The 14,393-nt window shown below is 40.2% G+C and overlaps 1 protein-coding gene across 1 annotated transcript in view; it reads left to right on the forward strand.

Annotated features, from left to right (window-relative positions):
• Nucleotides 1-14,393, forward strand: part of herc2 (HECT and RLD domain containing E3 ubiquitin protein ligase 2) — an 85,101-nt gene that overhangs the window by 32,928 nt on the left and 37,780 nt on the right. The window contains exons 19-40 of the mRNA XM_051711761.1: nt 3,080-3,204; nt 3,786-3,964; nt 4,568-4,752; nt 4,833-4,997; nt 5,111-5,296; nt 5,636-5,806; nt 5,934-6,037; nt 6,140-6,290; nt 6,465-6,679; nt 7,908-8,040; nt 8,240-8,367; nt 8,882-9,077; nt 9,157-9,287; nt 9,800-9,973; nt 10,150-10,286; nt 10,406-10,557; nt 10,666-10,857; nt 11,767-11,954; nt 12,098-12,290; nt 12,439-12,621; nt 12,910-13,094; nt 13,205-13,352. Of these exons, the coding sequence (XP_051567721.1) occupies nt 3,080-3,204; nt 3,786-3,964; nt 4,568-4,752; nt 4,833-4,997; nt 5,111-5,296; nt 5,636-5,806; nt 5,934-6,037; nt 6,140-6,290; nt 6,465-6,679; nt 7,908-8,040; nt 8,240-8,367; nt 8,882-9,077; nt 9,157-9,287; nt 9,800-9,973; nt 10,150-10,286; nt 10,406-10,557; nt 10,666-10,857; nt 11,767-11,954; nt 12,098-12,290; nt 12,439-12,621; nt 12,910-13,094; nt 13,205-13,352 (3,621 nt within the window). The remainder of the gene's footprint in view (nt 1-3,079; nt 3,205-3,785; nt 3,965-4,567; nt 4,753-4,832; nt 4,998-5,110; nt 5,297-5,635; nt 5,807-5,933; nt 6,038-6,139; nt 6,291-6,464; nt 6,680-7,907; nt 8,041-8,239; nt 8,368-8,881; nt 9,078-9,156; nt 9,288-9,799; nt 9,974-10,149; nt 10,287-10,405; nt 10,558-10,665; nt 10,858-11,766; nt 11,955-12,097; nt 12,291-12,438; nt 12,622-12,909; nt 13,095-13,204; nt 13,353-14,393) is intronic.

The raw sequence follows: 14,393 nt of genomic DNA on the forward strand, positions 1-14,393 counted from the left end.
GATGTTTTCATGTTGGTATGTAGTGCTGCATGTTCTTCCCAAACAATTCAACCTTAGTTTCACCAGTCCATAAAATATTGTCCCAGTAGCATTGTGGAGTGTAAAGGTGATCTTTGTCAAACTTCAGGCACACAGCAATGTTTTTGTTGGAAAGCAGTGGCTTCCTTCGTGGCTCTGCTTATTCTGCAATGAGAGTGCTTCTGTATTTACTTATTTTGTATTTTTGTATAATTCCCTCATACTTTGCAATCTACTTCACCTGAAGCTGTTTGGAAAATTTGGAGTGCATCTGGACTATGAGCTGTGTTTTCTTCCTCTCAGTCATGCGCGAGCTGCAGTGCTGCTTTTGTGTGCAATCATTAGAGTTTAATGTGATCTCATGTTACATTAAATGAGATCAAATGACTATTCGACAATGGAATTTTTTGTTGACAATTTTTTATTGTCAACATTGTCGATAACGTCGCCTAATCGTTTCAGCCCTAGTCATGACACCTTTAACATATTTCCACCTTAGCTGTTTTTGTATGCTGGAATGGCCCCTTTTTAAAAATGTTCATGCAATTGGCTTCCTTCGTGGTGTCCTGCCATGGATACCATGCCTGTTTAATGTTTTCAGTATAGTAGACTCATGATAAGAGATGTTAACCAGTTCCAAGTCTTTTGCTGTAACTCTAGGGCTCTTTTCTTTTCTTTTTTTTTTTTTTTTTTTTTTGCCTCATTGAGCATTCTGTGGTGTGCCCTTTGAGACATCTTGGCAACGAAGTTCACTTCTAGGGAGAGTAACCACAGTACTAAATCGTCTCCATTTATAGACAGTTTGTCTAACTGTGGACAGATGAATATCTAAGCTCTTCGAGACAACTTTGTAATCCTTTCCAGCTTTGTGTAAAGCAACAATTCTCTTTTTTGTGAGGCAAGGTCCACATCATCAGATGCTTCTTGTGAGTAGCAAACCCAAAATGTTTGAGTCAAGTCAAAGTAGCTCTAACCTATGCCTCCAATCTCATTTCATTAATTGGATGCCAGGTTTGCCACTCCTGACTTTAATTAGCTTTTGTTGACGTCATTAGCCTAGTTCACATTCTTTTTCCAACCTAAACTGTGAATGTTTGAGTGGTGTATTCAGTATGTACAAGAACAATACAATAATTTGTGTGTTATTAGTTAAAACAGATTGTGTGTTTGTTCATTATTGGAACTTAGATGAAGATCAAAACAGATTAGACACGTTTTAGACAAATTTATACATGAATGCAGGTAATTCCAAAGGGTTCACATGCTTTTTCTTGCCACTGTATATGACGGTTTTTTGTGCCAAAAAACTTTTCTAATATTATAAGTGAACCTCTTGGAACATATTAAAAAATGCATGTCATTAGGGTTGAAATGATTAATTGACGTTATCGACAACATATTAGATTTTTTAATATCCTTCTAAGAATCATTAGATTAATCAATTATCAAAATAAATGTTAGTTGTAGGGCTGCAACTAACAATTATTTTGATAATCAATTAATCTAATGATTATTAGAACGATTATTCGGCTATTCTGCTGATTATTGCAACGATTAATCATTAGCACTTAACCGACTATTCAGCTTCTGCCTTGACTTAAAAGGGTGTATTAAATATACCTCTAAATGACATTCACTGAATTAAAGGAAAAAAATACTTTTTAAGTTTAATTCAGTAAAACATTCACTGCAAAAAATCCTATTGTTATCAAGTATTTTTGTCCTGTTTACCATTTTAAAACGGTCTAAATCCTTAAAACAAGATACATTTACTTGAAGCAACGTATAAGATATTAAGTCTTTAAGAGAATGTATTTTGTATATAAATGTGATTTATCACTTGGCTATACATCTGCGAGTGCAGTAAAGACAAAATATACTTATATTCAAGATCTATTCTCTAAAAGCAAGTCTAATTATCTTATATGCTGCTTCTCAGGTGAATGCATCTTTTTTTTTTTTATAAAACGATTTTTAGATATTTTAAAATATTTGTATTTTTAATATTATATACAACATTCTCAGATAACAATTTTTTCTTCTGCAGTATCTGCTAAAGTAAATGTACATTGTTTTAATGGAGTTTTAGATATTTATATTGGAAAACAAGCCAAAACAAATCAAAAACGTATTTTGTTGCAGTTTATAATGGGGCGAAGACTACCCTCTCTCACCTTTTTGTTCACTTCAATCCATCTTTAACTCACAAAAAAGCAAACTCTCTCTTATTAATAAAGCTGCGTATTGCCAGTGTTCTTCACGATAAGAAATGCATAGTGACACATATATTATGATTCAGTAAGACACGAGCCATCACGTTATAATCTAGCTGCAGCAAGTGCGCATGAGGGGGACGAGCGTCCCCTCGACAGAGTGTGCATCAGTCGGTTGCAGTTTCAATCTCTTCCCCTTAAATCAGGACACCTTGCGCAACTCATAGAAGAGGTGTTGACCGCACAGAGAAATGCCAGTTTTGGTGTTTGTTGTTATTTACATGACCTGCTTCCTTATTATTTGAACTTTAATAAAGCTATAAAGCATTAAATGTAACTGCATGAAAGATGTAACGCCGGGGTGTTTCATTTAAAGGCGCTCTGATATGCAAGTTTTACTTAAGCGGAGCAGCAACTCCGGCTCTGCTTATTCCACAACGAGAGTGCTTCTGTTTTTACTTATTTTGTATTTTTGTATAATTCCGTCATACTTTGCAATCTTCAAAGTTAGATTAAATGAGATAAATGACTATTCGACAACGAAAATTGTCAATTTTTTTATTGTTGACAACGTCGACTAATCGTTTCAGCCCTAGTCATGACACCTTTAAAACAATTCCACTGTAGCTGTTTTTGAATGCTAGAACGGCCCCTTTTTAAAATTTTGTATGCAATTGGCTTCTTTTTCAAAACACAACATACTTTTCCAGCAACATTTTGGTGCTACATTTCAGTTTACCATCACTGTATGAGCTGAGATGTGCAAAAACAATCTTCCATCTGCTTTTGAAGATGATTATTTCAAGCTCACGGGGGTTAATGGTCAAAAGCATTTCTGTGTTTTCCAGCATCCGGAAATGAGATGAGTGTAAGTCCTGGCCGTCGCTTTATGATCGATCTCTTGGTTAGCAGTCTGATGGCGGACGGAGGGCTGGAGTCAGCTTTGAACGCTGCCATCACAGCTGAGATCCAGGTCAGCATGTTTTATTCATCAGTTACTTCATCATTTATTCACCCTGCATGCCTCATATCTACTACACCCAACAGAACACTGCCAAAAACCTGACAGAGGAGGAAACAGATTCATGAGCCCTAAGGGGAAAGTGTCAAAAACCATTTACACTAAAGAAAGGTGTAAATTGTTACTATAAATGTAATGCTGTTGAATTGTTTCGGTTTCAGACTGATACATTTAAAGTTGAAGTCTCTTTATTGTAAAATACTTTTTTCTATCCCATCTTAATATGCAGAGACCACTGTAAGTAAGCCCCTATTTTAATCTTTCCTGAAAGTGTTTGTTTGAGCATCCTGTCCCGCCAAACGTGGACCTTGGCTCAACCAATGGTGGGAGTTTGGGATAGAAATTCCATTTGGTGTCACTAGAAATGACACATTTCACCTTTAAACACGTATATGGATATTCGATATTTGAATGTTTTACACATCTGTTTTTTTTCCATTACTCGGATAGTTTCAGAATTTTGTACCTTTTTGTATCTTTTTACTTCTGACTTTCCAATTAACTGCATTGTTTCTCTGGTTATCTTAAACTAGGACATTGAGGCAAAGAAGGAGGCGCAGAAGGAGAAGGAGATCGATGAGCAGGAAGCCAGTGCCTCCACTCTGCATCGCTGCCGTACCACCCTGGACAAAGACCTGATCAACACAGGCATTTATGAGTCTGCCAACAAACAGAGCCTCCCATTGGTCCAACTGGTGCAACAGCTGCTCAGGTACAACAGACAATGTTCAATGCAACAATCACCTATAATCTTAAGGAGCGTTTTAGCAAAAGAGCTGTTTGCTTGGTTGGTTGCTTTCACTTAAAGGTGCTGTAAGCGATTTTAGCACTTTGAAGCTTTCACGTGACTGAGCTGTTGAATTAGCCATGCCCCCTCATTTCTAAACCCTGCCCCCCAAAGGTAATTTTGTGACCAAAACCGAGCAAAAGTGCAGCATCGTTTGTTCCTATGGCTGTCAAATTCAACAGTGTCACAATAGCGCCCTCAACTGACAAACATTATGAATCATGGCCTCAATGATCCACTTCAAATACAACACTAAGAGAGTGAGCAAAATGGTTGACAGCTGAAAAGCGTCACTGTCCGCGGACACATTTTTGTTTGCTGTTTACAAAGTCTACAGCTGTGACAGACCGGTGAGATATCTCAGGACACTTTTTTTTTTTTATTAATATCTTTAAGGGAGTAGGAACATTTGCATACTTTCCATATAAAAATCGCTTACAGCACCTTTAATTATAAAAATGCAGGTTATGGGTTATGTCCTATTGTAACACTTTTCATGGTGATCTGACCTTATGTTTTGCTCTGTAGGAACATTGCCTCACAGACCGTAGCTCGTCTTAAAGATGTTGCACGACGCATTTCAAACTGCCAAGACACAGAGCAGGTCAGTAAGGAGCGCTCGGCCTCTCTGGACCTGTTACTTCGCTTTCAGAGGCTGCTGGTCTGCAAGCTGTATGTGGGTGTCAATGGCACTGTGGGTGTGGGAGGATACAGTAAGTAACACGTTAAGCATGACCTTGTTTACAAGCACTTGCACTCAGATCAAGTTAATGGTAAGTCTTGTTATCCACAGCTCTGAGTCACTCTGAAATTCTGGGAGTGGGGTCTCTGTTGAAGAAGTATATGGCTTTGCTGTGCACCCACATTGGGGATATCCTTCCTGTGGCCACCAGCATCGCCCTCAACAGCCACCGTCACTTTGCAGAGGTGGCGCGTGTCATTGAGGGAGACCTCACAGGTAAAAATGTTAGGTCATAACATCCCAGCATTTCCCATTTATTCATTTAAAGCTTCAGACAACATTGTAGTATGTGTTAATTTGCAAACCGCCCTATTCCTTCAATTCTCCAGGTGTATTGCTACCAGAGTTGATCGTGTCCATTGTGCTGCTGTTGACCCATGATGCTGGTCTGATGCAGGAGACTGGATCCATTCCTCTGCTCGCTGCTCTCCTGGAGCACCTGGACCGTTTCAACCATCTCTCTCCTGGTACAGAGAGAGACGACAATGAAGATCTTGCCTGGCCAGGACTCATGGGTATGTGGGAAATCTGTCCACACACTCATAAATTATACTAATTAATTATAGTGTACACAACATACAGTAAATTGAGTAATGATTCAATTCAATTGAACTAAAATGTAATTAACTTAATGGATGGTTGATATAGGTTTTTATTTTGAATGGTTGATGACCAATACAATTGGTAATTTGAAATGATTGAAAAAAGAAATGTCCCACAAGGGCTGGTCGGGCTTCGGCTGAGCGGGCCAGTTACAGTATCTGCCGATTATCTCAAAATGATGCGATATTAGTCTGGCATCACTAAATAAACCACAAGATACAGACACAAATGTGATCTGTTTTTCTTTACAGGTTCCTTTTTCAATGGGCCGAGTTCCAAGAACAACGAGGAAGTGTCGCTTATCCGCAAAGCTGACCTGGAGAACCATAACAAAGATGGCGGCTTCTGGACTGTCATTGAGGGGAAGGTCTATGACATCAAAGACTTCCAGGCTCAGACACTAACTGGAAACAGCATCCTCGGTATAATGATTTAAACTTCTGAAATGGCTGAAATATTTCCATCCTATTCACATCTCAGTTGGTTTTGTAGTGTTTTTAAGTAAAGAGTCTGTATAAGTTTGTTTGAGATTTGTTTTATTCTCCACAGCCCAGTTCGCAGGTGAAGACCCTGTGGTAGCTCTAGAAGCAGCTCTCCAGTTTGAAGACACCAGAGAGTCCATGCAATCTTTCTGTGTGGGCCAGTACATAGAGGTCTGTCTGACTTTATATTCACTTCTTAGTTTAAATCCACTTTATAATAAAAATGATCTCAGCCTTCATTTTCTTCTTCTTATTGGTTCTTTCTGTCTCCAGCCCAACCAGGAGACTGTGACGACACCTGACTTGAGCAGTCTGTCCTCTCCTCTGATCGATGCTGAGAGAAACCTGGGTCTGCTGCTTGGGCTGCATGCCTCATATCTGGCTTTGAGCACCCCTCTGTCCCGCATAGAGATAGAATGTGCTAGTGAGTATATTCATTTGTATTTAAGTATAGCAAAAGTCTAGTTGTGTCTATTAAATAGACTAAATCAACCTTCAAATAGTAATAATAATAATAAGACAAAACACATTGGCTTAAAACAGACTTAAAACAGTAAGCAAAAGTACTTTTTACACCTTTATGCTTTCTATCTTCCAGAATGGCTGCAGTCATCGATCTTCTTCGGTGGTCTGCAGATGAGTCAAATCCACTATAATTATAATGAGGAGAAGGATGAGGACCAATGCAGCTCTCCAGGGACCACCACACCAGACAAAGCCAAACTGTACTGCCGAAGAATCACCCTTAGTGATCATGCTCAGCCCTTCCTGCAGGCCATCGCTGACAACAACACCCAGGACCATACTGTGAAGGTCAGAGGCAATCAAAGATGAATAATTTAAGATATTTGAATTATCTTTTGTAATGTAGCCCATCTTTGTGAAGCTGTCCAAATTGAAAATCTAAAAAAATAAAATAAAACGAATATATATATATATATATATATATATATATATATATATATATATATATATATATATATAAAATGATTAATTGGTCAGAGTCAGATTTAAGTCAGTGACTTCACCATGGTTAAAGGGATAGTTCACCCAAAAAACCAACAATCATTTACTCACCCTCATGCCATCCCAGATGTGTATGACTTTCTTCTGCAGAACACATGAAGATTTCTACAAGAATATCTCAGCTCTGTTGGTCCATACAATAGACAGTGAATGGTGACTTAAAGTAATCCATATGACTCCAGTGGTTAAATCCATGTCTTCAGAAGCAATATGATAGGTGTGGGTGAGAAACATCAATATTTTTTTTTTTTTTTTAATTTTTTTTTTTACTATAAATCTCCACCTTTGACGAGCCCTGACCAGTAGGTGGCAATATGCACAAAGAAGGCAAATTGCCAAAAAACAAAAGAAGAATGTGGAAGTGAAAGTGAAGGTGGAGATTTATAGTGAAAAAGGACATTAATATTTATCTGTTTCTCACCCACACCTATCATATCGCTTCTGAAGACATGGATTTAACCACTGGAGTTGTATGGATTATTTGTATGCTTTTTGTAATCTTTGGAGATTCAAAGTTCTGGCTACCATTCACATACATTGTATGGACCTACGTATTCTTCTAAAAATCTTCATTTGTGTTCAGCAGAAGAAAGTCATATACATCTGGGATGGCATGGGGTGAGTAAATGATGAGAGAATTTGCATTTTTGGGTGAGCTATTGTTGTAAGGGGGTTGTAAGGCACGACACAAAGCTGAGTGCTTTTATAAATGCCAGGAAAAGCAGTATAATAATACTGTACACCAGTATTCAATAAATTAATTTGTTAATCATTAAACCTTAATATCAGAAAAATCAACTGCACATTAATATAGAATTAAATTAATGTGTGGTGGCAGGTGTGTACGTTTAACAGTTATTATACAATAGCTTTAAACGTGTCTCATTCAGTCAGATTTGAGTCGGAGCAATCTGTTTTATAAATATTTTGACTGGGATGTTTTCTTAATGATAATGATTATGACATGTTGGATGCTTCCTCTTTTTTTTTTTTTTTTTTTTTTTTGGTGTTGCAGGATTTTTTATGCCAAATCGAGCGGTGCTGTAAACAATATCATCTCATCACCCCCATCATTTTTCCGCTAGAACACCCTGTAGAGGAAGTGGGCCGCCTGCTGCTCTGCTGTCTTCTCAAGCACCAGGACCTTGGTAATCTAGTAACCACCATTCACTAAAGTAAATGCTTAGTGTTTAGTATATTCATGTTTTTTGTTTGTTTCAAGAATCTTGCTCAATCAAACTGGTCTAGCCGAAATCCTTACCTCGATCAGTTTGCAACACAGTGTGAATATTTTTTAAGTGTGTAATTCCATTAAAAGATTTATAATAATTATAATTTTTTTTACAGGTCATGTTGCCCTATCACTTGTTGATCAATGTGCCTTGGGTGTGGACCAGGGGAAACAGAGGTCCCTCCCCAAATCTGTGATTGATGTGTGTCGAATGGTGTACCAGGCCAAGTGTTCTTTGATAAAAGTGAGCAAAGAGTTAGCAATTTGAAAATGCATTTTGACATTGTCCCTATTTCCTTTTTAGATATATAGTTGCTGGATAAAGGTATGTGAACCCTTGGATTTATCTGGATTTTTGCCAAGCTGTCTAAATTGATCATAAACTTTTATCTGATTTTCAACCAAGTCACAGCAATAGACAGACAGACTGCTTAAACAAATAGCACACATGATCAGAGATTTTCATGTCTTTATTGAGCACACCATGCAAGCATTCAGACTGTAGGTTGGAGTATATCATTGTTTGTGTGTTAAGCGGACTGTCAATTTGTCTCTTATTGTAATTTATTTGAAGATCTGATCAAATTTATGACCAATTTATGCAGAAATCCATGGTAAATCCAAGGGTTCACATACTTTTTCCCATGACTGTGAATGATTTTTCGATTGTGAATGATTTTGAATGATCATCATCAATTACTTTAAGATGACTTCATGACCTGCCCTTTGACCTGTTCCTTTTCCTCTCTCTGGCACAGACGCATCAGGAACAGGGCCGCTCTTATAAGGAGGTGTGTGCCCCAGTGATCGAGAGGCTGCGTTTCCTGTTTAATGAGCTCAGGCCTGCGGTCAGTAATGACCTGTCCATAGTGTCCAAACTGAAGCTGCTGAGCTCTCAGCCTCGTTGGAAGAGGATCACACAGAAACTCATCAGAGACCGTCGCAAAAAGAGAGGTAACGAATAATTATGGGTTGTTAAATATAAACATGGTATTCCATCTGTGTTAAAGCATGGTTTTGCTTCATCTCTTAGTGCCTAAGAAATCAGAGTCAGCTGATCTGGAGGAGTGTAAACTGGAGAGGGAAGGGACCAATGAGGAGTCACCTGCTCCAATCAACCCCATCCCTGTGGACAAGAAACAAACCACTGTCAAATCCTCAAAGGTTTGACGTTCTCCAGACAGCTTGCTTGCTGTCTCTCTCGTGCATATGTGCACACTCTCTCTTGCTCTCTATCTTCGCACTAATTGAATCACGCTTATCTCAGTGACATCTAATGAGAGTGTATCACAGCTGTGGTGTGTGTCTATAAATAACTCTTGCATGTCTGGCTCTGACATCTTAGTGATGTGTTCTGTATGTTTTAAGCCTACAGTTGCTCTATTTTCAAAGTTACTTTAAAAACCTTTCACTTTCTACAGAGCATATTTTTCATTTACATGTTACACTTTGATTTGGGGATTCATATATGCCTTTTATAAAATGTCACAAAATGTTAACTTTATTTTATAATGTATTTTATGAACTTTATTTAATAAAGCCTCTATAATTTTAGCATTCATTTTGGCAACAATCAACAAGGCAGACACATCGGTAGAGTGTGTTATTTTGGTACCTTTGGTAATGTAATGCTGCTTTGTGCTTTGCGCACGGTAACCTGTTTGTGTTTGTTGCAGGATAAGTGGCAGCCTCTGCTGAACACCATAGGCTGTGTTCAGAAGTATCGCTGGTTGAGATACAGTGTTCAAGGCTCCTTCTCTCAGTCTAGCCTCATGAGCACCATCGTGGAGTTTGCTCTGAAAGAGGAGCCACTGGATGTGGAGAAGATGAGGAAATGCCTCCTTAAACAGGTAGTTAAAGGGTTTTACATGGCTTGGTTTTGCATGTTACCTGTAAGAGTGGTTTTGAACATAAAAGGGACCTGTGTATCCCCCCCCCCCCCCCCCCCCAAAAAAAAAGAAATTTCTAACACCATTCCACAAAGAACTATAGCGATGGTCTAACAGTATATCACTCTTGCATCCAGCTGGAGCGTGCTGAGGTCAGGCTGGAGGGAATAGATACCATGCTGAAGCTGGCATCCAAAAGCTTCCTCCTGCCCTCTGTACAGTACGCCATGCTCTGTGGCTGGCAGAGGGTCATACCTGAAGGGGCCAATATTGGGTAAGTACAAAATAAATGTTTTGCATGCACTGCAGTAAGTTATTTATTTTAAATCTCATGTTATTGGGATTTCAGATCAGTTTTGTCTGATGTACTATTGTGTTTTGTAACCTCAATAGGGAGCCTCTTTCTGACTGTCTGAAGAATGTAGATCTAATTCCTCCATTTAACCGCATGCTGCTGGAGGTGACCTTTGGTAAGCTCTATGCCTGGGCCATTCAGAACATCCGCAACATCCTGCTAGAGGCCAGCGTCAAATTCAAAGAGCTGGGTATGTTTGAATTCAAAAACTCTGATAAAATTCCATTACGCAGATACTGTAATTAAGAGTATCTATTTAGTGCAGTATTGCTAAGTGTTGTGTCTGCTTCTCTTCTAGGTGTGCAGCCGGTTCCTCTGCAGACTATCACGAATGAGAACCCAGCAGGCCCCAGTCTGGGTACCATCCCTCAGGCACGCTTCCTGCTGTCCATGCTCCACATGCTCACTCTCAAACACGGAGCCAACAGCCTCAGCCTGCTACTGAATTCTGGCATCCTCGCCCTATCCCAGAGTGTCCTCAGACTCATCGGTCAGCATCATCCTTAGATTAGCTCTTTCTAGAGTCTGATTAGCTCTTTTCTTAGAGTCAGATGGTCTCTTCTGTAGGGTGAGATGAGCTCTATTCTGTAGGGTTAGACTTTTTTGTTGGGTCAGGTGGGCTCTGTTTGTTTTAGCTTTAGATGGACTCCCTTCTATAGGGTTAGATGGACTCTTTTATATTGTCAGATAGGCTGTTCTGTAGGGTCAGTTGGACTCTGTTGTATAGGGTCAGATGGGCCCTGTTCTATATGCTTAGATGGAGTCTCTTCTGTGATAAGGCTCTATTCTATAGGGTCAGATGGTCTCCTCTATAGGATTAGATGGACTCTAGGTTCAGGTTGTCTGTATTCAGTAGGGTCAGATGGGCTCTTTTGTATGGTCAGATAAGCTCTTCTATAGAGTAAGATGGGCTCTATATGGTTAAATGACTCCCTTGTATTGGACCAGATAGGCTGTCTTCTATAGGGTTAGAAGGACTCTTCTATAGGGTCAGATGCGGTCTTCTATAGGGTCAGATGGAGTCTCTTCTATCATGGGGCTCTATTCTGTAGGGTCAGAAGGGCTCCTCTATAGGGTTAGATGGACTCTAGGTTCAGGTGGTCTGTATTCAATAGGGTCAGATGGGCTCTTCTGTAGGGCCAGATGGCTCTATTCTATAGGGTCAGATGGACTCTCTACTATTGGCTCAGATGGGCTCTATTCAAAATGGTCACATGGACTCTCCTATGTAGGGTCAGATGGGCTCTATCCTATAGAGTCAGATGGACTCTACTATAGGCTCAGATGGGCTTTATCCTATATTGTTAAAGTGATTCTGTTCTTTAGGGTCAGATGGGCCTTATAGAAGAAGACATTTTTGTTCTTCTTTGTATATGAATGTGTTGGTGGTGTTTCACAGGTCCCAGCTCTGACAGCAGTGAGGAGGAACTGAGCTCTGGAGCTCATGGAGGCTCTGCTACAGTGCTTGAGGAGTCCAGGAAGGAGTCGACCCCCACTCCTCTTCCTGCCTCTGGCCCTGAGCTGGCAGCTATGATGAAGATCGGCACTAGGGTGATGAGAGGACCTGACTGGAAGTGGGGAGACCAAGTGAGTTACGTGTGTTTATGTATATGTACTTCATGTATGAATTATGCATTCAGTGGGTGGATATGGGCATCTAGCAGTTTAGCAGTCTAGAACCCTGATAGTGGTAAGTCGGTTCATTCATGTACCTGTATGATGTGTGCTAGGATGGCCCACCCCCAGGCCTGGGCCGTGTGATTGGGGAGTTGGGGGAAGATGGCTGGATTCGAGTCCAGTGGGACACCAGCAGCACCAACTCCTACAGGATGGGAAAAGAGGGTAAATACGACCTTAAACTGGCTGAGCCCCCACCTGCCACCCAACCCACCACAGAGGACTCAGACACTGAAGATGACACAGGTTAGTGCTGTCCTTCTGCTTTGGCACAGTGCCATTCCAGAGAACGTAAAAGACTTGATCTTTTGCTGCCCTGTCTTAACTGTTTTACTTCAGTCTACCTGGTCATTCATTGATTTTACATGCTCTCTTTCTCTCTGGTCTGTCTCAGAAGGGGAGGTGATGGAGAAGAGTGTTCACCCCACTGCGATCATGTTGACCAGTACAGTTAATCTGTTGAAGACACTCTCTCTGTCTTCTGGGATTCATGCTGAAGTGATGCAGGCTGAGGCCATCAGCACTCTGTGTGGTTTGCTCAGGATACTGGTGGAGAGTGGAGCCAATGGGAAGACTGGTAACTCAGCATTGAGTCCTAAGATGATGTTACATACAAAACATGCAAATGTTTACAGTACTTGATGTGAACATGTACGAATACAGGATTTCAAACAGCTGTAGCAAAATGTAAAATTATAGAACTGCCACATTCAAAGTTGCCAAGTACAATTAAGCCATAAAATATGCAGTAAGCATTGGTGTAATTAGACATGCTTAGTATTTTAGACATGATTGGACAAAGTATCCCTATGTCCCTAAATGCAGCTTGAGTTTTTTTTTTTTTCTCTTATATTTTTGTTTTCAGGTTGTTCATCTTACAAGCTGGTGTCCCGTGAACAGCACAGGAGCTGGTGCACTCTGGGGTTTATTCGCAGTATAGCTCTTATGCCTCAGATGTGCAGTACTCTCAGCTCCTCTGCCTGGATCAATCTGCTCATCCGCATTGTGGAGGGCCATCAGTCCTTCACTGCCGTCACACTACAGAGACAGGTATCCGCCCAACATCTTTGTAGATACCACATTTGCTGTGTGTTACAGTTTTGCGCTGCTCACAAGATCACCATTGCACCACATTTTAACCCACCCATCCTCCCTGGCAGATTCTTGCCCTGCGGCTGCTGCAGGCAGTGTTGCCATCATGGGATAAAACGGATCGCTCTCAAGATATGAAGTTCCTAGTGGAAAAACTCTTTGGCTTCCTGGGCAGCCTGCTGAGCACTTGTTCCTCAGATCTGCCCCTTCTCAGAGGTACCATACATTTGCCTAAAACACTCTTTTTACGAGCTATTTTGCCCGTGTTACATTTCTGATTATGGGCTATGATGAGCTATATGCTCTGAAACTCTTTGATTAGAGATGGTGTAGAGCAGGGATGGGCGACTTTGAAGGTGGCGAGGGCGAACGTTTTTTTTCTTCTTTCTACCAAGGGGCTGGATTACAAATATGCACTCGCAATGTTCACCCCTTACTCAATTTCCTCATTGTGGATAATGCACAACTAATGCACAACTAATGCAATGTGCTTTTTTATTTATATATATATATATATATTTTTTATCCTCTTTTCTCCCAATTCGAAATGCCCAATTCCCACTATTTAGTAGGTCCTCGTGGTGGCACGGTTACTCACCTCAGTCCGGGTGCGGAGGACAAGTCTGTTGCCTCTGATTTTGAGACAGTCAATCCGCGCATCTTATCACGTGGCTCGTTGTACATGACACCGCGGAGACTCACAGCATGTGGAGGCTCATGCTACTCTCCGCGATCCACGCACAACTTGCCACGTGCCCCATTGATCGCAAGAACCACTAATTGTGACCACGAGGAGGTTACCCCATGTGACTCTACCCTCCCTAGCAACCAGGCCAATTTGGTTGCTTAGGAAACCTGACTGGAGTCACTCAGCATGCCCAGGATTCAAACTCACAACTCCAGGGGTGGTAGTCAGCGTCAGTACTTACTGAGCTACCCAGGCCCCCCAAAGCAATGTGCTTTTAAATATTTTGTTAACTATATTATGTTTTTTTTATTTAATAATATTTATAAAAACATAATTATTTTTGTTTAAATTGCATATTTACTAAAACATGCAGTTCAAATATACCAATTCATTTTCAATTGACAAGTAATAGATTTCAAACTGAAATGTTCAAGAAAATGTATCTCATTTGCATTGTCTGTACATTTGCAACACGCGAAAACATTTTCAGCCCCATCTCATAAAACAGCTTATGGGTATTAAAATCTAAATATTATCGTCAAAATACAAATATTATCATCAATAACAAT

Source organism: Myxocyprinus asiaticus, chromosome 12 (genome assembly GCF_019703515.2).
Source record: "Myxocyprinus asiaticus isolate MX2 ecotype Aquarium Trade chromosome 12, UBuf_Myxa_2, whole genome shotgun sequence".
In the NCBI taxonomy this organism is placed as follows: Eukaryota; Metazoa; Chordata; class Actinopteri; order Cypriniformes; family Catostomidae; genus Myxocyprinus; species Myxocyprinus asiaticus.